The sequence below is a fragment of the Protopterus annectens genome, chromosome 3.part0, assembly GCF_019279795.1.
Source record: "Protopterus annectens isolate FY-2018-M chromosome 3.part0, PAN1.0, whole genome shotgun sequence".
Classification (NCBI taxonomy): Eukaryota; Metazoa; Chordata; order Ceratodontiformes; family Protopteridae; genus Protopterus; species Protopterus annectens.
In genome coordinates this window covers 1,511,533,324-1,511,558,606 of record NC_056731.1, presented here as the reverse complement: position 1 = coordinate 1,511,558,606, position 25,283 = coordinate 1,511,533,324, and the positions used below count along the sequence as shown (strand labels likewise).

The 25,283-nt window shown below is 37.1% G+C and overlaps 1 protein-coding gene across 2 annotated transcripts in view; it reads left to right on the top strand.

Annotated features, from left to right (window-relative positions):
• The window catches only part of TMEM68 (transmembrane protein 68), a 704,547-nt gene extending 683,048 nt beyond the window's left edge, over positions 1 to 21,499 (top strand). For both annotated transcript variants that reach the window (XM_044065539.1, XM_044065541.1), the window contains exon 7: positions 19,022 to 21,499. In XM_044065539.1, the coding sequence (XP_043921474.1) occupies positions 19,022 to 19,126 (105 nt within the window). In that variant the 3' untranslated portion in view covers positions 19,127 to 21,499. The remainder of the gene's footprint in view (positions 1 to 19,021) is intronic.
• Positions 21,500 to 25,283: the final 3,784 nt, after the last annotated feature.

Sequence of the window (25,283 nt, the reverse complement as noted above, 5' to 3'; positions counted from 1 at the left end):
CAACCACTACAAACTAGATCTGGTCTCAAGGGGAAGAACAACATTTGGCTTGGACATTCTCAGGAGCATCCTTCCTTAGGGTCCACCCAGGGGGTCATGTAACTGGGGACTCTATCCCATACGTTGAGGATTAATGAAAATTTACAACATCCGATAAAGAAGTTATGTACTTACCATAATGTTTCCTTCTGTGTTGTCCATTTTCATTCAGCCTCAACTCCCTACCCACCATCCCCTGGCCTTTTTTGGTTTATATTCTCGTTGTCAAGAAATATATTTGTGAGGACACAGTCAGCATCCCTTGCTCCCTTGGATTTGAATTAGAGTGATGGCATCTTGCATAGTTTCTTGTTTATAATAATTCTTCTTCTCTCAAGCTATATGAATTATGTGAAGTGAGAGGGGACCAGAACATTGTAGGTAGGGAAGATCTTGAGAGTTTGTAGGCTTCTGTGTTCTGTAGTAATGGAAAAGTCAGATCCAAGGACGGATTTGAATCCTAAAAGTTGAGGCTGAAAGAAAAATGGACAACACAGATGGAATGTTATGGTGAGCAGATAACTTCTTTTTATAATCTATAGAGTCATTAACAGTCAAACATTACGTAGCTCATTCAATTCTTGCCTTCCCTTAAACCTCATTTTTCCTCCAAAACATTATTCTGCATGTATTGTTCCCATAATTCCATTTATTCTATGTAGTTTAGCATTTAGCATTGTCTAAAGATCACACTTCTGGTTCTTTTTCTCTGTAACTATATTCACTACTTCTAGTACAGTTGGTTACAATAAGGTTTTGAAAATGTTTTGCATATTTTAACAACCATAAAATAATATATGGACGTAAGTGTTGACATTTTTTGTGTTTTATTACTTTGAGAAACTAGCATTTTAGTTTTTTCAGTTTAAGCTAGGTTAGTCTGGTTAGTCTGAGTAATTAAGTTAATTATTTTAAGATGTGTCAATTTAATCTGTCATGCGATCTTACTTTGAGTATTTATACGGGGATGGTTTTGTAATGAGCTATTCTGATGAAGTCAGATTTTATTGCGGATGAAAGTGCTCAATTTCTTTAATAAAATTAGAGCTTCATTCGGTGGTCCCTTTAAAAATGAAGTTATTGTCTTACAGTTCTAACAAATACTCATTAAGAGAGGTCAAATATCAATACAGTTGAAATCATACATTTTATTCAGTAATTTCTGAGCTGCTGGTTTTCTTTGCATTCCTCTCCATCTCCCAAATCCAGTCTGTGGTTCACTTCCAATCTACTGGTTCTTCTAGTCAACTGTTGTGCTTTTTTCTGTCCTTCAAGCATTTTCATTTGAAACATTGAAAAAGGTTTTACTAGCATTGTCTCTCGTATGAGCTTTATTATTAGAAGAATAAGAAGCAGAATTCTGTTCTGTTTGATAGCTCACTTTTCGATGGACATGCATTTGTATTTCCTCCTTGAAATGATTTTGACCCTCCAGGAAAAATATTCTGAAGATGGACAGATATAGCAGCTTGAATCTCATACCTGCTTCCCTGATTATTAGAATAAATATATTCCCCTTCTGCTAGTGTACAGTGAGTAATAACTTTCTACAAACACTACTGTCTCTAACTTTTAGTACCTTGTCTTTCTGCAACAGTTTTGCCAGGATCAACTCTTTCTGCTGATAGGATTGCATCTTTACTATTGGATGTCTTGGCTGTTTTCTCATGGCCAGGTTTGGAGCATGCACAATGTGTCCTTTCATTTAACAACTCCAGCTGTGGAATACCAATCCAGTTGCTTATTTGTGCTTTCATAAAATAAATACAGCCGCGTATTTGCCTTCATGAAATGTACTTCACCTCATATGTACAACTTAAAGATAATTGCGTATGAAACACTCTCAGGAATGCCATTCTACCCATGGATTTCACTGCATCTCAATCCTGATTTACTTTTGTCATTATTCAGAGTTTAGGCCTCACCCAATAAGCAGTAAAACAAATGTTATGCTGTCTGCTGAAATAGTTGATTTTATATATATATATATATATATATATATATTACTTTCATGCAGCCTTTAGAGCAGAGATCTTCTTTTTCTTCTGGCTTTTTCCCGGTTAGGGGTCACCACAGCAGATCAGCTGTCTGTTCATGATTGGCAGTGGAGTTTATACAGTGTTGAGTTGCCAGCCCGGCACCCAACCTTCCACGGAAGGTGTACACACACACACACACACACACACACACACACACACACACACACACTCATGCCTAAGGCCAATTTGGAGTATCCACTCCACCTACAGCATGTCTTTGGGATGTGGGAGGAAACTGGAACACCTGGAGGAAACCCATGTGACCACAGGGAGGACATGCAAACTCTGCACAGAAGGCATCCCAGCCGAAGATCGAACCAGAGAACCTCTTGCTGTGAGGTGGCAACGCTAACCACTGCAGCCACCTGACCTTTAGAGCAGAGATCAAATAACCCCTTATTGAAAATATAGTATATTGCCAAATTGCAACAAAAATTATTTGTAACACTGATCTCCTTGTTGTTTGTAAGAGAACATATGTTAGATCCCATAAAGTATTTTATAATAAAGAATTTAGCCAGTTGTAATGAACACTTGAGTAATAACACATTCAAGAATACGACTGAGCCCAAATGATTTCACTGCATCATAATCATGATTTACGCAGTAATACACTGCCTTTTTCTCAGGACTTGGAGTTTAGGTCTCACCATATATGCAGTAATATAAGTATTGCCTTTACTGGTAAAATAAAAATGAGTATTTTTTTTACATCTTGAGTAATGAAAATGTAATGAAGACAAATTCTGACTATAAGTTTCATTCTGCCTCCCAGAGCAGAAGTTTTATGCCCATACCTAATGGAATTTGGAATAGTGCACATTCTAATAGCCATTTATGCCTGTTGGTAGAGACTATCAGTACAGGCTTTTAGCTCTGAAAATTTTGACATTCTTTTGTAAAATTGTTTGGACAACATGTAGTTCAACATAAATATTAAAAAAATCTTATTGCATTGCTGTTACTGTTGAATGTTCATTTGCTCTAGTAAGAACACCGGCACCAATTAGTAACAGACAATAACTGCTATCAACTTAAATTTAAATATCCCTTATCAATCAGCATTACTAAAGTGTATTAAAATTTCATCTTAGCTTTAATAGTTTTTCTTATATACTAAATATTGTTAGTCTCTCCAATTTAGTATTAACATGTAGCAATCCTATTACTATATATTTTTATAAAAATGTTTGGAAGGAAAAGTACCAATCACCATTAACATACACATAAAGCAAACTGTTAACCCTGGCCCTGTCAGGTCATGTAATATTTTGACTTTACAACTATAATTGTATTGAATCTCTATACAGTTGTCATGGTAACCATTTGCTTGCATAAGTTTCCCATAAACAGATAATTGTTTTTTTGTCACGCAGCTTCCATTATTTACTAGACTTTTTACTACTAAACCTATTAGAAAATAGTGTTCACTCATTTTAATGTAATATATCGCCTTGTCAGATCCATTATAGAAGCATGCATATTTTAGTTAATTGTACTTTTTTATTTTAAAGCTCCAGATAGCAGTCCTTTTTAAATCTTTCTTAGAATGATTTACTCCTAAATGTTGCCATGTCCTTAATATCTCATCCTCATATCTCCAGCAGTGTGAATCTATATTAGGTAGCATCCTTTCTATGAGTGAGATGGCACTTGTAAAGACCTTTCTATACACAAATTCTTAATTGCCATGATTTTATGGTACGTCTAGGTAGCATAAATTTCCATTTCAACATTCATTTAGCTACTTTGACCCCTAACAAAACACTGTAGTCTTTCCTAATCTTCTCCAACACTTCTGACTTCAAGTCATTTAAGGACATGCTCACCTAACTTTTAAGCTCTTAATCACTGGGCTGTCACGTCTTGCCTCCAGTATTAAGAAGGTAATTTTACATAGAACTCCCTTCCCAGTTGTATCGGTCCTGTATTTGTTTTTATTCTAAACAGGCCTTTGCATTCAGACTGCAAGAAATTTTGTCATCTATAATTTTATATGTTATGAAGTGCTCAAGTTAAAATCTACTTTTATTTGATGCCAGTATGTCAGTGAAATCTTGCTGGCTGTAATTACACAACCTACCTTCCTTGGGAAACTTGGGAACCCAAATTTACTGGCTACTTTATGCAACAAAGATGTTATTCATGGCTTAATGTCGTTCTTTGTTAGCAATGTAAATGTCATTACAGCGGATTGTTTCAACACTTACAGATGTTCCATTTTGTACTCGTAATATGTTCAAAGAGAATACCTATCAAATTATTTGAATTCACTTCATTATGATACTTTTTCATTTATTATCATCATATTCTAGAACAGAAATTTTAGTTGAACTGCAACAAAGTAATTCTCCAGTTCTGGGACATACATTATTCCTACCAGTGTGTATTAATAAATTTATCCTTGGACAACCTAGGTGTATCCCCATCCCATCCAAAATTTCTTGCCATAGTTCTGCTTGCTTTTAGAAACTGTCCTGAAATATACAATGCAAATGCTAAAAAATATACTAGTAATGTCAAAACAAACAAAAAAAGAAATGTGTTGTCTGGACCTTTTATTCGAATCCCTGCCCAAACATTTCCTCCTTATGAAAATCTACTGTTAATCATTCCCTTAAATCTCTGAATTTTTAACAGTACAGTCCCAATCTATCTTATATTTTTTCACATCTGATTTTCTTATCATTATCATCACTTTATACACAAAATAAGGGATACCACTCTCTTGTTCCTGCTGATAGAAACAGGACAATGACCCCTGCATGAAACTTAACACAAGCCTTAGCTGCATTGTAGAGTCCTTATCAAATCAGTAAACTCATCTGCAGAGCCAAACTGCTGAAGCACCATTATCAAATAAACCCATTCCTCTCTGTCGAAAGCTTTCTCATAGTCTAATTGTAATAATGGCCTTCCACACTCTTTTGTGCTATTTGTAACAGTATGTTGTTCAGTGCTTGCCTTTTTCCCATAAACCCATGCTGATCATTATCTACTAATTGAGATTTACATCTAGCTAATAATTTGGCTAAAACTGACCTAAACCATTTATAATAACTATTTACTCAGAAAGAGGCATGCAGGAAAGAGGCAAGGTTAAATATTTCCCTTCTGTGTTTCTGATAACACAGCCTCTTTCCAGGAGTCAGAACCAGGAGCAGCCTTAAGTCAACTGGTGCCCTAAGCAAAAGAGCTCCATGGCACCCCCTAGCACAACATCTTGTGCCCCCATCCTGGTCGACCTACACCAAATAAATACTGGAAAAGCATCCCCACTACAGCAGCGCCCTAGGCGGCCGCCTAGTTGGCCTATGCCTAAGGCCGGCTATGGTCAGAACTTCTTTTGCTTGCAGCAGTATAATAAGACTTTGCAATAGCACAGTAGCCTGAGTAATATGGTCTCCTTACCTGTCAACTAAAGTTAATTTGTTAGCCCATGACTACCTGGTGTCTTGCCCCTCACTTCCACTTTATAATTTCTATTAACTCCTGTTAAATAATATGTGCCATTGTGTTCTGTTTCACATACTTCTAATCAACAACTCCAAGTCTGTTAGGAAAGCTTAAGGCCTATTATATCTCATTCACGGTCTCCCCTTTGTATATATGTTGTATACAGCTCTTTGTAATATTTACAAAAAATATTCTGCTGGTATCATTGGGTCCCTAGTATAACTTGATGTTCATCATTAGTTTACTGTTGCAATAATGTATCCTTCCAAGGGTACTGAATATCCGGCGAGTATACCACAGCTTAGGCACTCCTTCCTCTTGCACTGTATGTATGGCCTAAGACCAAGGCACAAGGCCACATGCTGGTACTTAAGGTCTGTACAAGCTCAAAATTCCCTGAACTATCTTGCCACCAGATCTGGAAGCAAGACTACAGCTGAAGTTAGGTCTGTCAGAGATACAAAAGGATCTAGTTGTCTTCACTTTAGGACAGCTAAGTACCCAATTGGTGATTCCTCTTCATTTTTTACTTTTTCTGGTATACAGTGACTTATGTCAGCTAAGAGAGGGAAATGTGTCTGTGGTAGGCATATCCCTTATATGGATAGGCATACCCAGTGTCTCATTTGTTTAGAACCAGACTGTAATGCTAAAGATTGTTCTGTCAGGATTTTGTGCCTAGGACCCTTAGAAACCATCTGCCATTGTTGAAAGTTTACTTAAAAAACAAGGGCTTACAGACTCTCATGAGAGCTCCTTCCTCATATGTCCCTTCACACCCAAAGAAAAAAAGTCTAAGAAGCAGAAAGAAGACAATACTTTACCCACTTCTTTCTCCAGATTGAAGTACAATGTCTCTGACACCATGATTATTTTTACAGACAGCCTGGTGGTTATTTTTACAGACAGCCTGATGTCTGGGCTCATGACCCATCTGGAGGCCAACATGGAGCAGCATTCTTGGACTTCCTGTCCTTATGGTCAGCTGCAAAAGCTAGGCTGTTAATATCAGAGGGACTGGATGGTTCTCCTTAGATATTGGTTAACGAGGATGTCCTAGTTTTCCATATATGGGTGCATCTTAAGTTAGCTCCTTTACATAGGGTGTCTTTAGGGACCCCTGAAAAAGAGAAAAAAAAAACAGTTTTATCTCCTGTTACCCCTGTACCAGGGATTCCCAGCAGGAATGGCAGGACTTTTCTAGGGAACTTTTTGAAGTCATTTTGACTTTAAAACTAGCAGTTTTTTGCTTTCACACCTTCTACTCCTCACAAGAGGAAGAGGGATACTTCCTAGGAAAAAGATTCTTCCTCAACGTCCTATTCAGAAACTCTGAATTGTTCCTCTCAGTTGTATCCCCTACTGAGTTTGAGTCTGAACCTGATGATATCTTATCCACAGACTTACCCCAAGAAGAACTTTCCCTCTGGGAACCTATTAAAAAGATGATAATGACATTTTAACTGAGAGGTAAACAACTTCCACAATAGAATGTCACAATAGGTACTATAGTCAACAACATGTGGATGTCCCTTAACTTTCTGCTGTACCTCATCTCCTGGAAGCTTTGGAAGACAACTTTCCTTCATCATCCTTGGGACTAGTTTCACAGCCCCTTCAACCTAAGAAGCCTTGTAAGTAGTATAAAATCCCAGCCAGTCATAAACATTTGTACAAGAACCCTTCATCTGATCCTGCAGTCATGTCTATGGAATCGGACAATGCATCAAAACTTTTTCCATATCCAAATGAATTACAAATTGATAAAGATAGAAGGGCACTTTAGTAGGAATGGAAATAAAGTTTATGCTTCCTCCACATTAGCTTTCCATGCTATTAGTTATAACATCTACATTTTAAGGTATTTATCCATTTTTTAATCTATGTCTAAGCTTATTCTTAAACTACCAGATTGTGACTCTAGATGTGCTTTGCAAGATATGATTTCCTTAGTTTCCCAAGTGGCATATTACTCCAAGTGTGCGTATGATCCTGTTGATACTTCCTCCAAGAAAGCTGCTCTTTTAAATTTTGTAAAGCTTTCTTACATGTACCTTGTATCTAGGACCGTGTAAGACTAATATTTGAGATCCTCTTGGGATAATTGTTATTATTATTATTATTATTATTATTATTTAACCAAAGGTCTTACTTTTCTACCTTTCTGAGCCTACTGGCATTGCAGACATAACATTTCTGTCCAGGAAAACTGTCTTAATACTAGCTGTTACTTCTTCCAAAAAGATATGTGAATAACAGGCTCCCTGTGTCAGATATGCTTACCTGATTTTCCACTGATCATCTCCTTTGCTTAGTCTAACTAAAGTGAGAAAGTTTCTTAAGTTCACTCTTTCATTATGGTTGACTGTTTCAAATTTTGTGACAGTAAACAAGGAAAGCATCTTCACGTAACTCCCCGGCTCATTCTACTCAAATGATAGGTACTGCTAATTTTCTTTGATAATGCAACCACTAATAACATTCACGGTGGTGAAGCGGTAGAGTTGTTGCCTCACAGCAAGAGGTTCTCCTGTTCGATTCTCGGCTGGAGTGCCTTCTGTGTGGAGTCTGCATGTCCTCCCTGCGGTCAAGTGGCCTCCGAAAGACATGCGTGAATGGGCGTGCCTTCGCTGAAGGTTGGGCGTCGGGCTGGCAGCTCGGCACCATAAAAATCTACTGCCAATCATTAGCGGACCGAAGTTCCGCTGTGGTGACCCCTAACTGGAAAAAGTCAAAAAGACAAACAAAAAATGCAACTACTAATAACACTTTTGCTGCAGCAGTGTGGTTTTCCTTGAACACCTTTGCATGGGACTAGCAAATGATGTATGTTACACATTTAAACATGCAAATAGTTGTGTATTTTATTAGATGTGTAGAATTTAGAACTGTTTATTTTAATAATATGAAATTATTTATAGTTGTTTACTCACTGTTTTATTCAAAAAATACATTGTTATAGTAAACCTCTTATAGTAGAGGCTCACAGGATATATATACCCTTTAAGACTATACCAGAGTTTCAGCTACATGGCTTGTGAATTTCCATGACTTAGTACTTTTTCTTTTTTTTTTTTTAAGTGCTTATGGGTACATTCACTCCAATAAAGCCAAACCCCAGTAGCTATAAATATGTCATGTTTTGCCATTTTTCTGAGCTCTTCAGTATAATATAAGTGGATTGTTTGGCCCTACTTTTGAAACACAGGGTTTGTGATCAGTCCTGTTGTCCGTGAACATTAGGGTAGCTGCAAAATATCCAAAGTAACTTCCAAACCAATGGGTTAAAATGCAAGCCAGACAAACCATTTAGTAAAAACTACAATAAAGACCAAGACAATCTAGAGTCTTCACTGTGTCGCATCTTAAACTTCTTGTAGTACAAGATCATGTGATATATGCAAATGGCCAGTTAAGGACATGACAGTGTTTCAGCTACATGGCTTCTGAATGCTTAATTAATTTTTTTCCTTTTTAAGTCCTTACTGATATATTCAGGCCAATAAAGCCAAACTCACTAGCTGTAGACTTGCCATGTTTGTCCATTTTTTTTAGATCATCAGTTAAGAATAAGTGGATTGTTTGGCCACACACACAGTTTATAAACAAGCCTCATGTCCATAAGTATTTGAGTAGCTGCAAAACATCCCAAATAACATCCAAATTTAAGGGTTAAATGGTCCCACAGACAAACCATGTAGTAAAAACTGCAGAGCTAGAGTCTTCACTGTGTAAAACCTTAAACTTCCTGTAGTGGAGTTCTATGGTATATATGCAAATGACCTCTTAAGAACATATCAGTGTTTTGGCTACGTATTTTCTGAATGCCCACGACATTTTCCTTTTTTAAGTTGTTACTGGGGTATTCAGACTAGTAAAGACTTATTTTTGCCCCTAGTAGGTCAGTAAAAAAGGGCCAAGGGGAAAGGGCATATGAGTGTCCACAAATCCCTTTGTCCTGTGACTTAAGCATGTGAACATCCTCTAATGCCTTCTCAAGCCCATCTTCAAGTGGGACCACCTATGCAAGAAGACCTGAAGCGGTACTGTTTACCATATTTTACATCTCAGGAACTCATCAAGAAACTATTTACTGCATGGCAGAGTTCACTGCAAGGAACTCATTCTAGTGCATTAGACTGTACCTCAGAGGACTGTAATGACATTGCTTATAATTCTCAACTGTCTTCCTTCTTTAATTATAAGTCATATAACCACAAAATCATTTCATCAGGTTCTGCTCTGGGATACGTTTCTTTTGTAAAAACTTTTCCTGGTGTAAGAACACTTTAAGTGGAATTCTTGTCAAATGTCTAACAACAACAAAACATACATGGACCTCTCTGATTTGGCAAAACTGAAGCCTACAGTGATCGTTTTTGAAACATCCAAGAAAGCCTTTCTGACAGCAGTTGCAGACTCAGACTTCCAAACCTCTGCAGCCTGAAAAAACTTTTTTATTTCCTAGTGCTAGTAATTGTATAAGAATCATTTGATGAAAGTAACATTATCAACTTGTATGTTTTTTAAAGGGTATAAGTTAATACTGAGACCCAACACACATCTTAACAGCAAAATAGAAACTTGGATAAATAAAGCACCAAGCAGAGATAAACACATAGAGGACCTAGCAGTGAAGACAAAAGAAAATACCTTAAATATTCAAATTTCCAGGCTGACGCACACTGCTCAATAGGTAGGGGGTAGGCAGGTAAGAATGCCACTAAGTGTCTGATGCAGGGATTATGGCTTTCAACACAACAGTGTTAGAGTTTATAATGCATAGTCATGCTTGGTTGAAATTGTATGTGTAGGCAGCTGCTGAATTTCTCTCTCAGAAATAAAGGCCCTCCATATCAAAAGGTTCTTTGACAGGTTAGGAAAAAAAGGATAGACAATGAAAATAGTTAAGCAGCTATTCTACCCACTAATACATAGATATAACCAGAATTACTCTTTGAAACAGTGTCAGTTTTATAGTATCAAACCAGAGACCAGTAGGCCAAAAACAAGATACCCTTTGAAAACCAAATACAGTAAAGTAAAAAGAGAGATAAGTCAGTAAGACCTTCTCAGTCTAGCCCAATTGATCACTCTGACCAAGTGGGACTAAGTAGAAGAAACTAATTCCTTTGTCTTGCTGGCCCTAGCCACATGTCAGCCTATCCCTTCCTTCTCTCAGCTTTGAGTTTGGGTAAGACTCTTCTAGTACAGTTGGTCAAGAATCACCTGAGACATATTCTGTTGTGGGTACAGGATCAGGATCTTTAGCTTCCCTCCCTTTTTGAATGCATCCTTTCCCAAAAGGACCAGCTGAACCTAGCCGGTCTTCTCATTAAGCATCTATGACAACAGGGCACCACTGAGGAGGCTCATGAGGAAAGTAGATACAAATTTTATTCAAAACTCTCTCTCTCTCTCTGTGGAGAGATAGGCTGTGGAATGCAGTTGGACACTTTTCCAAGCTCAACCCATTTCTGTGGGTGTCCAGATTAATAACACAAATCCCTATTTCTCATTCTGTATCTCAAAGACATTTACCTGTATATTCTTATATACAAAGAACACAGAACATTTTTCATGTTCAAGGTAGCGGAAACTGCCATTTCCAGATTGCACTTGCAGAAAGTGGGGGATTATTATTCCCAGTTTATGTCCTTGCCCTTTGGGCTTACTACTATTCCAGGAGCATTGAGAATTTTTTGTCTCAATAATAGCCTTCCTGTGATCTAGAGAGATGCATGTCTACCCATACCTAGATGACTATTTGCTGCAAATACAAATGAAAGAGAAACTGCAGAGCAAGATGGAGTTTATTGTGAATGCTGGAAGTCTGTGTTTCTTGGTTAGTGAGCTGCAGTCCAGCATAACTCCCGGGACAGCAAACTTGTCCTTAGGAGATGCACACAGAGGTGCACGTTTGTATCTACCTATGCATTCTCCATAGATAGATATTTGTATGTAGAGGAGTGCAGATGTACCTACCTATGGAGAAAGCATAATTTCTGGAGAGCATCCTCTTCAAATGAGTCCAGAGGGTTTTCTTGTTACCAGTACACCTCCTCAGGATGCTAGAGTATGAAAACACTTTTATCTTGATGGTATCTATGGCAAGTCATCATATACAGGAGGCAGAGTGGTATCTAAAAGGCCTATGACAGTAATACTCCTTCCAACTAAACAGAGACATTCCCTCATTCTGTGCCCTGAACAAGAACTGACCTAAAGGGCTGCTCATGTGAGTGGTGAATACTGGCATGCTGTTTCCTTAACCACCAGTGTTCTCCCAATCAGCCACACAACCAAACCCTGACTACTGATGCTGCTGGCAAAACTTGGGGTACTCATGGAGGAAATATCAATGTCTGGAACAGGTGGAATGGAGGCTAGAAAGATTTCTAAATCAGTCTTTAAGAGTTACTAACAGTGTTTCTGGCCATAAAGATCTTCCAATTTATTTGGAAAGTAGGACTGTTGCAGTTAGGTACAACAGTGTCATGGTCATGTGATGTATGGAAAATGGGGTTAAGTACTCCTGCACCCCTCTGCAGATTATTGATGCAAACTTGGAAGCTGACTCTTTAGGCACATATGACCCTTAGGGTGACCCACATCCCTGTGGACCTCAACCATGCTGCAGATATAACGAACAAGACTGACCACCAGTCACAAATGGCTTCTAAGAAAATCAGTACTCCTGCTCCTTGTACACTTGGGTGATGCCAGATATAGATCTGTGTGTCTCTCTAGAGAGTTTCTGTGCTCTATATGGTGCAGGATTCCTGCACAGTAACACTTAGGCAGCAGATGGCTTCTCCTTCTCATGTGACAATCTTTTTCTATATGCCCATCTTCCTACTCCTCTTCTACAAAGGATGCTGCAAAAGACAGGAATGGGGAGATGTGAAATTCATTCTGGATCACCTATTCATGTCCTTTGTCTCAGGTAAGTAAATGCTGTGTAAATGGCTGGCTAACTGAATCACCCGTTGTTATGAAAGACATGAAGGAACCTTACAGGATAAAGACACACTCCATCAAGGCAGCTTCTACATCACTCTCCTTCAAATATTACTCAGTTCAGTACATTTGAGATGCAGCTACCTTGTCCTTCAGCACATTTCCAAGCACTACACGCTGGGTGTTCATTTCAGGAGCTGAGCAGGACCATGAACAGTAATCATAAGGGCCTGCTCTATAGAAGGGCTTAACAGAAATCACCTCAGTGCCTGGATGGGGTACTGCTTTTAGATACTTACTGTTTGTCAGGATTTATACTACAATAGAGATCATTATGAGGAATGTAGGACATATGTGTAAGACAACTTGCTATAAAAGTAAATGTTTGAATAGGAGCATTTTTGCAGGACTAGCTGTCACCCACTTTCCTTCACAGGAGGCATAGCCCTGCAAAAGATAACTGGGTAAGTAAGGGCTGATATGGAATTAAGGGGAAGCTAGAAAACCAGAGAGTACTCTCTCTGTTGGATTTCTGGTCAACAGTACCCTCACACTGTAAAGAAGAATGGAAACTACAGCTTGTATTCTCTATACCAGACGAAGGAAGATATTCTAATTATGACCCTTGGTCTGACATTATCTAAACTAGAAACTCTAAATTAGAGAAGGCTGTTCCCTTCACTAGGCATATTATTTTGTGTCACTTGCTAAAAGAACAGAAGATGGTAAGAACTGACTGCATCTCTTATCTAGGCCACAAGCATGTGTTCTCACACTGTGAGGTTGTGTTGGCCTGTGCAGAGACATCCTCAAGGTTCTAATAGTTGGATTGGTCTGCCAGATGGGCACCTGTGGTTAATTTCCATGATTCTAAGATTTATATTGTAACAGTGATCTTAGCTGAACATAAAATTTTATGGTGAATTTTGTCACACAACTGTACTGTCTATATGAAGGTTCATATTTGGTTACATGTACACCTTCCAACCTCCAAATTCAGTGTTGTTTTTTGGTGTTCTGCCTTTTCCTTACTGTGCATTTTTTTATTCTTCACCAACCTCAGTGCTATGCACTATATCTGAAAAATTGGAATATGAGAAATGGTTAATGCATGATCGGGAAGAGAGAGGGTTCCAGGCAGCCTCAGAATGCTTTATCTGCAAAGTCATCCTAATGCTTATAACATCAGGCCTATTACTTACTGAAGGTGGTAAATACGTACATTTTGTTATGCATGCACTCACACACACACTCACACACACAGCCCTTGGCAGTACATAGCAATGATTTCTTCACTGTAATCCAGTGATAGTAGAGGACAGTTACTTTTATGAACATTCTAACCCACCACATTCCATGCCACCTTAAAAATAACCATTTTCTTTTTGAGCATTGTCTGACATTTGGCTGTGATCACATGAAAGAAATTCTGACTAATGTAGTCTATTGCAACATGTTTCACATGTTTTTTGTCTGTCTCTGCCTCTCTGTCACACATGCAAACACACATATACACTATCTGCCTGTGAAAAGCTGCATCAATAATCAAGTGACAACAGTGGTTAGGCACTTTAACACAGTCTACCTCCATCACCTCCAAGAATTAATAGCTTCTGTTTGGGTAATCTCTAATGTCTGCCAGTGAATTCATTCAAAACTAATATATGTCATCATGTTTCTTACACAAACTACCTCTGACAAGCTAACTCACTGATTATTTAGCTGTAGTTAACTTGCAGTAGATTTTTGCAGACTGATGCTTCTCATAAATTACCCACTTTGACTGTGTACACCTCCAGATTTTGACTGTGAACAAGGACATAAATTCTTTCCAGAGTAATGTATTTCAGCTTAGTTCACACACATGCAGTGCCCCTCACAGTCCACATAGATGGTGATTTAATTGTGATCCAGTGACATTACTAGTCAGTTCCTGTACACACAATACGCCCCTATCTCAGATATTTGACCTTCATAAGGTGAAAGACATTCTGGCCTAGTAATTTATGTAGCTTTATTATTTGCGTACATATAGTCACACAGACACATGCACACAAACTGCCGTGACAATCCAAATCCATAGTTGTGACAGTAGTGGCCATTTGCTTTTCCACATTTATTGCTCCTTCTCCTTATAATAACCACTTTTTGAACTGGTGTACCTCTGATTGTGATTGAGAGAAATAATTTCTTCCTATAGTAATGATGTTCTTTGTAGTCAGTGTTGCAGTACAGATTCTTGGGTCTTCCTGCCTGCATGGAAAAAAGTTTAATTTGCCTTTCTCAGAGTATTGGCAACCTCATAAATGATTATATGAGAAATCTGATTCACATGCACAGCCTCTACTTAATGATCAATTAACTAAAAGTGAGTCTCTTGTGGTCATTTACTAACATGTACAGACTTTAGTACTGTTCATAAACAATCCCAAGTGAGCCCATTTAAATAGAAAACACTTCCTGTTACCTGGCTACAGATGTAGAGGGCTGAAATACCAACTATGAGTTACTTAGTAATAGCTCATGAGCTGAAGAATCGAGGTGAGGTGGTTGTCCAATAAAGTAGAAGAAAACAAGTCCTGTCGACTGTAATGCTGGCACCTAATGGTGAAGAGATGTACAGTGTGTAATGTATGGGCCAAGGGCACACACTTGGTTCTGTTAAGCCATATTCAAATGATAGCCTTTATGAGGACTTTCCGAGAATATGCACTCCAACAAATTAAGTCATAACAGGCTGTTACATATGCAGGCACATGTGTTAACCACTGGAAGAGGGGGATTAGGGCCATGTATGAAAAACACTGATGACTGGATATATGAAGGCCTTTTGTGATCGGTTGTTACCCCAGGAGGGACCAGATGGACCTGTCTGTCACAGGAGTACGCATGCTTGCTAGGCAATTGAGAGTAAAAGAAACTACAAAAAATACTTGTTAATTGCAGGGGATGTCTTTCTTTCTCCTGCAGTCCTTTTCTGATCTTCTTTAATCACATTCTTCTCAATTCTTTATTCTGCTGTTGTGTAGCTAGAATGTTCAGGAGGAGTGAGGTTTTAAGGGAAAACAGAATTTGAGCAGTTTAGATCATGTTGGACTGATGATAGTTATAAAGAAAGAAAATATATATTATGTATAATGTACATAAATGCAAAAATGTTAATGTGGTTTGTTTTTACCTATAAGAGTGTAGGAATGCGAGTAGATGGGCAATAGGAAGTTCACCCCAGGGATCACTTCAGTGGCCTTGCTTGACAACTGGGAACTAACTTTGGGTGGCATGATGCCAGGGAATCTTCTTGGGCTAGGCTTATATAGGCTTCAGGGCCATTAGCCTAGTACACACCTATGAACCTATAACTTAATTCATAATGTAGTAAAAGTGTTAAAGTATGATTACTATGGTGTATAAAATACTGCATAACTGTAGGAATAATCAGAGAAAGTTAGAAAACATTGAAAAGAGAGAATGGAAAGCCAGTATACAAACTGAGCAGTTGGTAGACATCTGTGCCGCTGTCAAGAATGTAAGGAAGCCCATAAAGCTTAGGATTTTTGCTTGAAAATGTTTGCATAGGTATATATACATCCCAAGCAGACTTAGAAAATGTTTTCTCAGGCAGATAACAAATGCTGGAGGTGTGATGGGAAAGAGAGTAGTAATTAGGAACATATTTTTGGGGACAAAAACAGTTGGCATTTTTAAAAAAATCCATGCAAAACACTTTATGGGGAGCAAGTAATGGTAACTTATTAGGTGATTTGGAGCTGGGATATTTGATCCAAATTGCTCAGCCATTGTTAAGGCCTTACTAATTTTATTGCTGCTGGCTGCAAAAACACAATTACTAGAAAAATACAAATCAAAATCTAAACCAACTGTAACTGAAGTACTTAATATTGTAAATGAAATAAAATGAGCTTGGAACTGGGATCTTTAAAAAAGGAAAGGAACAAATTACATATAAATTAATGGAATTTCTGGGAACGCCTGATGTTCATAAGGGTCATTTGCATATATCCCATGTGCCTCTGATACAAGAGGTTTGAGAGGTCATTCTGTGGAAGTTCTAGCTTGGCTGGAATTTGCATTTAGTTTTTACTGATTGGAAAATCTATACTGCAGGAAAATAAAAGGAAATATGTCATTCTAATTTGTTTTCATTTCTGTTATTCTACATGTATTTTGTCACTTTTTTTTTTAAACAAGTCATGTTTCATAAAGATGTTTAAAAAAATGAGTTGTGTTGACACGAGATACAGTGGCATTGTTGGGCACTGGGGTAAAGTGGCACTTGATGTAAAAGTGTTAAAAGTAGTGGACTTCAACAATTGTACATAACAGCTGATTTAATTATACAGACTGCGTTATACAGACTAGAATATTTTGCTTTCAATAAAACTTTCCGAAGTTACATTTTTCTGTGACATTTCAAGACTGCAATAAAGCCATCCATAATGTAGCAGTATTAGGGTCTGTTTGACATTTTAGAAGTTGAGAGAGCATCTGTCTAATGTTTTGGGTCTTGAGCTATTTCTCTGTTCTGACAGGTATTAATGTTTATTTAGCTGAGGGCGATAATATTTTCTGCAGAGTCTAAATGTGCTATCTTGGATTTTGACCTTACAAACTATTATATAGATGTTGCACAGTCATATCATGAAAGTTGATTTCACAGTTGTACAGAAAAACACTTTTTAGTTGGGAGTTGGAATTTTTGTTTCATCATTTTTTTCCAAGCTACAGCTAAACAGCAATCTGCCTACTATGACCAGTCAGCAGTTTTATTCCCCTATTCTAGCAGCTTTTGCATGCTATAACACCCTGGGGTTTCTCCTTCTCTCTTCTATCTTTCTCCTCACCCCCTTCTCTTGCTGTCTCTTTCAAGTGGAAGTTCATTTTGTATTGGCTTAGCAGGTTGGTGGTGGAGGTGAGAGTGAGATGACTAAACAAAATGGGTGTTAAAGCTAGTAGAGCAGAGGTCACACACTCGATTTTCTCCCCTTCTACATGCTGAAGCTGAGATTGCAGTGATTGTGCAGAATACATGCTTCCACACACCTGGTTCACTTACAGTGCTGTGCACTGTGTGCTAAAACCAACATACTGTCCTTTTGCCTGACTGCTATTGAGTCTACCCTGTCTTCGAATAAGTCACAGGGAGGCTTTATTGTAGCCCCTAGGCATAGAATGCACAAGACTGTTGATCTTTAGCTGCTCACTCCTGCCTTCGCCTTGCTGGATCTTATAGTGAGCAGGCTCATTGAACCTGATTTGACTAGGGTACATTCAAAGCTCTGTGCTGATAGTCCACTTATAATCTGAATATAGTGATTAGTTCAGGAAGGTATGTCACAAAAAGAGCATGTTAAACATATTGCAAGCCACCAAAGTTATGAGGATGCATATAATTTGGTGAGTACAGCCTCACTGTATTGCCAGTTTTCAGCATTTTGATCTGAAATAGTCTTTATATCCATATCTTTAGATCTTTTGAATGAGGCACATGACATTTTTTTTGGGATTTAAACAAAATGAAATTTTTTGTTTACTGTGTAAAGTCATCTTTGGAGCAAGACACAAAACTGGCACTTCTTTTATCTGAGAGTTACTGTCATAAAATGTAGTTTAGACAAAAATGGTATTTTATTTTTATTTTTTGCTTAATGTAGCCTTCTTACTTTTCAATATTTGACACTAAACCTGAAACTCAGCCTTTCTTCTGACGCGTTCAATTAGTATGACAGCTGTACTTTTTCAGATTCAAGCAAGTTATTTTCTTTTTTATGGTCTAGGACATTTTCTACCACTGAGATCACTTCCCATTTCCTGATGGAGAAATATTGGCTGCATTTTTATGACGTGGTGACATGAACAGAGTATTTTTTAAATTCTAAAGGCAATGTGATAGAAGCTGTAATATTAAGACTATGGAAATTGATTGATAAAATGCAGTTTCATAACATTTTTAATTTTTTTAAGTATCAACAATAATGTAACACATTCCTTTAAAGCACCTCACAGATATGATGGCAACAATTTTTAAGATTCAGACCACATTTTTTATAAAGGGACAAGACGCCATGCTAACATTGTATGGAATCAATCCAGCCATGGTCATTGATATATGCTTTCATTTTACCTGAGATGAACCTAAGTTTTGCAGAATACAGTGAAAAGAACAGATTTAATACTACTTAGCCAACTGTGTGATATTTTATTTTAACAAGACACATGCATGTTTTATAATGTACTAGTAACAGTTTGTGCATAGATTATTAATATAAATGCTGTGTCCTCTGTTTTTGTTTAACCATACGATTGTCTGTTTTTATCTATTTTGTTTTATTAAATTTATTCCTACTAGCTAAAAGGAATAATCTCAATTTTTTTTGAAGCATAGAATCTTTTTTTGTCAAACATAAATTTTACTATATATAGTTGCCGATAATAATCTTTCTTATTTTTCTAAGAAGAAATAAATGCAGTTTTAATTTTGTGACACTCAGTCTGATTTTTTTTCCCAGACAAAACATGCTGTTCAGGCCCTAATAAACAATCACCAAAAGAAACCAGGAAACATTCTTCGGGCACTGTTGGAGAGATTTCAGAGACGACAAAAAGATGACTGACTATAAGCACTTTTGGGGGAAAAAGACTTCATGTACTAATCTCAAACGGGTTCTTAATCTATTTTATGACTAGTCCAAAAATATAAGTCATCTTTTATAGTATTGTGATCAAGTATTTTGCAATTTTTTTTAACTGTCTTCCCATCAGGAATCTATGTATTCATTGAAACAGAGATGGTGAATTTGTGTGTGATTTATAAGGAGCATGGTTGTTGGTGCAAAAGTATCTTTTCTTTGTTGTAAATATTTGTCACAATGTCATTTCCTAGAAACTCTGTAGTAATATTGTTATTTGCTTACGCAGTGCCTTTTAAAAATATTTGGTGTAATATCTTGCGTTATTTTAATTTCATGTCTAGTTCATGCATTCCCTTGAGTAAATAAATATCATTAGCATCACCATGAAATCTAGGATGTATGCAAAGTCCAAATCAGTAAAGCAGTATAACAGTAAGTGTGGAAGGATCAACTTCTCAACTACATACGTGGAATTGCTAACAATAGGAGGAGATATGTGTCTGTGTTAAAGAGAAGACAATGACAGAAGCCAGCTCTTCCAGGTTTCAGATTACTGTGAACACTGAAAAAATGTTACTACCTTTAGTGAGTTGTGACTGTAGCCTGATAGTGAAGGTGTAGCACACAGCTGAGAGTATAGAAGCAGGACTGCAGCATACCTTAGGAACATACATTAAGGATCAAATATGTTTATACGTGACAGAAAATATTCTGCTTTAATCCTATGAGAAGTAGTTTAGTTATCACTCTTGCTTGTTGAAATTTGGTAGCTCTCTGTCTCTCGCTGTCTTTAGAATTCCACAGTTTGTGAAATGAGGACTTGCAAAATAAAAAAAAAAAAAAAAAAACCTTAGGTTAATTATTTTATTCATAAACTTGAGTTATTTTTTTAAATCAGTGATTTATTTTATTTGATTTATGTAGCCAAACATATTGATATTTGATGCAAGAAGGTAAAACAAAGCTATTTAGCAATCTAGGCAAAACTGAAGCCCAAAGGCTAAGTCATGTAGATAATAAAATATAGTTTTATGTGTTGAATTTTTTGAATGAGGGAATGATATATTGATTAGTGTGTTTTATATATATCCAATAGTAAATGCAGTAATGTTTGTAATCAAGAATGTTAATAAATTATTGTTTTATGTTAGTGGTTAGATCTGTGTTCCACTTAAAAGGCAGCATAACATTAACTCAGTCTTTCACCTTAATGCTGAAGATTGCATTCTAATTGACATACATCATGTACAGAAATATTTTAATCACATTTACAGAAGTAATGTATAGGATTTGTATATATTTCAGCTGATAATGATCTGTAAATAAGACACAATGAAAATAGCTCAAAAAGTGAAACCCTGTCTTGGTGGGCAGCAGTGTAAGAGTTCACATAAGTCTGACTTAGGTCTTTATAAAGCACAGTCATGTGTTTCAGCAGAACCATCCTACTTCAGAGTTAACTGTGAGCATTACAGCTTGTACTTGACCTTGTGATACCTTTAATGACATTCACTTACTTAAATGAAAAGTTATTTATAAAATTCCTGTTTTTTGTAAATTAAATGAAAATAGACATTTTCTTCCTTGGTGTTTACACTTGAACACAAATATTGCCACAGTGAAATTACATCTACCAAATCTACTGGATATTGTTTTAGTAACATAACATGCCATGCAAATTTCCTTAACAGTTACAAATTTTTTGTGAAATATGTTTTATTTGTTAGACTTTTATACTACTCCCTAACGTGAAGCAATGTGCTCAGTTAAACTTCTCTATATAAATCAGGACATGAGTATTTTTGCCTCACCAATGGTATCCCAGTGGACCACCTGCTGTTGAGCCTTAGTAAACTTAGTAGATCCAACATCATAAAAATAATCATTGCAGTGTCTTTTCTTTAGCACTGTGAATTCATAACTTATTATTTTATGAAGTTTATTTTATTTTGACAGTGGGACTCCTATGGTTTTTATCACCTTGTAGTTTCCTAGCATACACCATAACTCAGTGAAAGCTAGTTCACAGAATGTGTCCGCATGTCTACATACCAGAAGTACAGCCCAGGTGGAAACAAATATTTTTATTGTGTGAACAAAGTTCTTAGGGGCACTTAGACAAGCAGTAGTGGATCTTTAAATTCTATTACTAAAAGGTAAGATTATATTAAATGTGATATTCATAGTCCCATACTTCACAAATGCATAAAGGGAATCTACAAATAATGCCATTGCAGCTGTATTGAAATGTGCAAAGTGCAAACAAACACAACTGGTTTAGAAGTTCTTAACCTTGCAAGGAAAATCCTAGTATAATCGTGCACATCTGAATCTGAATAAACTGATATGAAAGTAGTTAGTTATGTGCAAAATGTCTTTTTATTGTGAACCTGCTTCAGATGTTTGTAAATTCATGAAAAATATCATCTGTTCCCAGCAGCAGGCAGCGAGCATGGAGATGCATGTTTCTGCTGAACTTTCCGCAACATTTTTTTCATAGGACATTACTAGATGAGAGATATCATCTATGCCCAAAATTTTTCTAGCAAGGACTACCCATGTCTAGGAGAGAAGCCTGGGCAGTCCCCGGCAGAAATTTACAATTTCCCATCCAGTCATCCAGGTTGCACTTAAACAGGTTCATGGAGGTGCTCTACTTGATATGGATTGGAAGCCTATTCCAGAGGTGTGGCAACCTCTGAGAGATGTATCTCTCTCTCCTATTGCAGGTTAGATTGAGGTAGTTGTGGCTCAATGGTGCTGGATTACTGTTTATCAAAACATTTTAAAGACTTGAATTTGCCTTTTGTGGCTTTTATAATGTTGGAATGGGGGTGGATAGGACAGTCAAAAAAGGGGAGAGAGCAGACAAAATAGGAAGAATATGTTGGACTGATGACTGGATGAGGAGGCAATACAAACAGATGGTGGACAGGCACAAAGGGGATGGTGATGAGGGCTTCACTCTTAGTATCATCCCAGTTTAAGGAGCCATAAATATTCTCCTGCCTTTATGGCCCTAGGCAAGATGACCCAGATGATGAGGAAATTTAGGTCTCCTGTGTCTCTGGTCTTGTAGCTGATGGGACAGGGAGTTTTGCAGCCACTAGAGGAAACTTTGATATGGGTCCTTCTACCTCTGCACTGAACATTCTACAACAGCCTCCACCAGATTCTGAAGCTTGGGATGTTGGGTCTCCAGTCAGCCATGCCTTAGTGTGCCTTCAGGGGTGGAGCCCCACCCTGTGAAGTAGTCCCCATGAGGGCAGGGGGTGGCTATGATCTCTTCCATATGTGGAGTGGCAGCAGACAGTCAAGGTGCTCCAGGTGCTAGTAGAACTGCATTAAACAAAGCAAAAAAGGAAAAGAAAGGAAACTAATAAAAAGAGAAATATTGAGAGACACATGAAGGCACATAAATGTCTTGTAAGTATTAACTAGCAAATGCCTGTATTTCAGTGAGATAAAAATTGCAGCAATAACATTTTTGTTCAGGAATGTTAAACTGTCGATAACTAAATATATATCTGCAATTAATTACTTTAGCAGTAAGTAGTGACAAGTACTGCTTCATGCACAGGTTTTTTAGCATCAAAAAATTCAGGTTCGTAATGCTGCATTTTCTTTATCGTGACTAAATTCAGTATATGACTTTCTGGTAATGAAATCTCATAATGCTCAATGAAGCTGAATTTACTGACCCCTTACAATACTGGTAAGTATGCAGCCTGACAGGTTGCAAACTGTGGTTAAATAATTAGTCAAAATATTTTTTATTTTTATTTTATTTGTGTTTTTTTCTTTCCTTATTGATGACAAATCATATTTGGTAGCTCACACAGTTATACTCAGTGTTATCTGCAGCTGTCACAATAAGAGAAAAAAAGGTTTACTGTACCTGACTTTGTGTGTGTGTGTGTGTGCGTGCTTCAGATGACTGCAGTATTTAATATTACTACAAGGTTTACCCATATAACTTCACTTGGGCAAAATAGCTGTATACTTTCCTGCTGTGTAACTCCTCCATGTGCCTGTATTTTATCCTATACTCCATAAATTATATATTAGCAAATTAAATTTATAATTCTGTCCAACATCATGGGCCATAAGGAAATAGCTGTATTTAAATTATTATTTTTTTTTTACTCAGTTTGTTTTAATTTTTGTTAACATAATAAATACTACATAGTGACAATCCAAACAACTAGTAGTAATGTTATTTAAATTACATCTTTAACTCATTCACTCCGGAGCAGCACAGAAAAAGCTGCCTGCTTAATTCCACCATAGGAACAACAGTGCAGCCTGAGCTCATTTTCAGAAAATCCATTTCTAATACCATACAGAAAACAAATGTTCATAACTCTTTAACTATAAGAGCTAGACTAAAAATGTAAACGCGAAAGTTGTTCAGCAGACACTGACCTTTCCAACAGTGTAAATGTTGACAGTGCATATCAAAGTCATTATTAAATATTTGATAAGGAATGTTGATATTATGCATATTTTTACCTTTCTGGAAAAGCAAAGCACAATATTCTTGGTCAATGTACCATGTAGACCCATATAATTTGTTAGTATGAATGTCAGCTTTAAAATGAAACCTTAACCATTACTGTGTGATGCTCCTTTATGGAGATATTCACATAAATATGATTTAATATAATATTTCTCATAATTGATAAATAAACAAAGCATAATATCTCATCACCTGTAACAGAGAGCCTACATATCAGTGTAGAAGTTGTGAGGCTGAATGTCAGCTTCAAAATGATGCATCATTTGTGTGATCACTATGCTCTATTGCAAAGATATGGGCATGATAATGAAAAGTATTGGAAATGTATAATTTTCATAATCGTACAAGACTAAAACTGTGATATCTGTACATGTGTACAGTGCACAGACACAGTTCTTTTACCATGTTGTAAGAAGTAACACTGTCTTCAAAATGAGGTATTACTTGGCACACTGATATGCTCCCTTGCAAGGTTATTTACTAAAATATGAAAAAAAAATTAATTTCCATAACCCAACTCCAAAATAAACTTTGATATCTGCACATGAGTACAACATACAGGCACCATTCTTTTACCATGTTAGAATTATCAATACTGTCTTCAAAATGAGGTATTACTTAAAACATTCAGATACTCCCTTCCAAAGTTATTTACCAAAATATGAAAAAAATCATAATTTCCATAAACTAAGTCCGAAACAAACTTTGATATCTGCACATGAGTACAACTTACAGGCACAATTCTTTTACCATGTTGGAACTAACAATACTCTCTTCAAAATGAGGCACTACTTGGCACACTGACATGCTCCCTTGCATAGCTATTTAAAAAATATGAAAAAAAACATAATTTCCATAACCTGAGTCCTAATAAAACTGATATATGTACATGTGTACAGCATTCAGAATCAGTTGTTTTATCATGTAGACACATATGATTGTAAATATACACATTCTTGGTGTAGCCAACATAGTGCTGAATGGGTACATGTAAAGAGAAAAAGTAAGGTAAAGACCGCCACTCTACTAATGAACCCAGGACAGGCATTTGACTTCAGTGGCAGGAAAGGCCATTTCATCTGTCCGATAGTTGTGCTGGCTACCTAGTCAGACAGCTGATACCACTGCAGTCTCATGACCTCCTTCAGTGTTAGCAGTCTGCCTTACCTATGCCTTTTCTCTTTACATGTGCCCATTTAGCAATGGACCCAAGGGATCAAGTTCTGTAGTAGTAAGCCCTTCCTGTCATCTAAACTCTACACATGCCTGATAAAAGCAGAATAAAAAAAGAAGTATTGCAGGCTGGTCACTGACATATTAGATTGTACGTGTTAGCAGTCTCCTGAAACAGTTGTTCTTTCTCAGCATCTTCACCAGCTCCTTACCACAGTTATTTGCCAAACTCAGAAAAATATATTTTACACAACACATTTCATAATAGAGTTTTACTAACTATACTGGTCCTACTTGGTCATGGGTGTTTCCCATTCTTACAAGCTGAATGTTAGCAATCCTGCATAGCTCTCCTCACTCAATTGTGGAGGTCGATCAAGAACAACGCAGTGCTCTTCTCAGTTAGGTGAACACCATCCCTTCTGAACAGGTGAACATCTTCAGCAG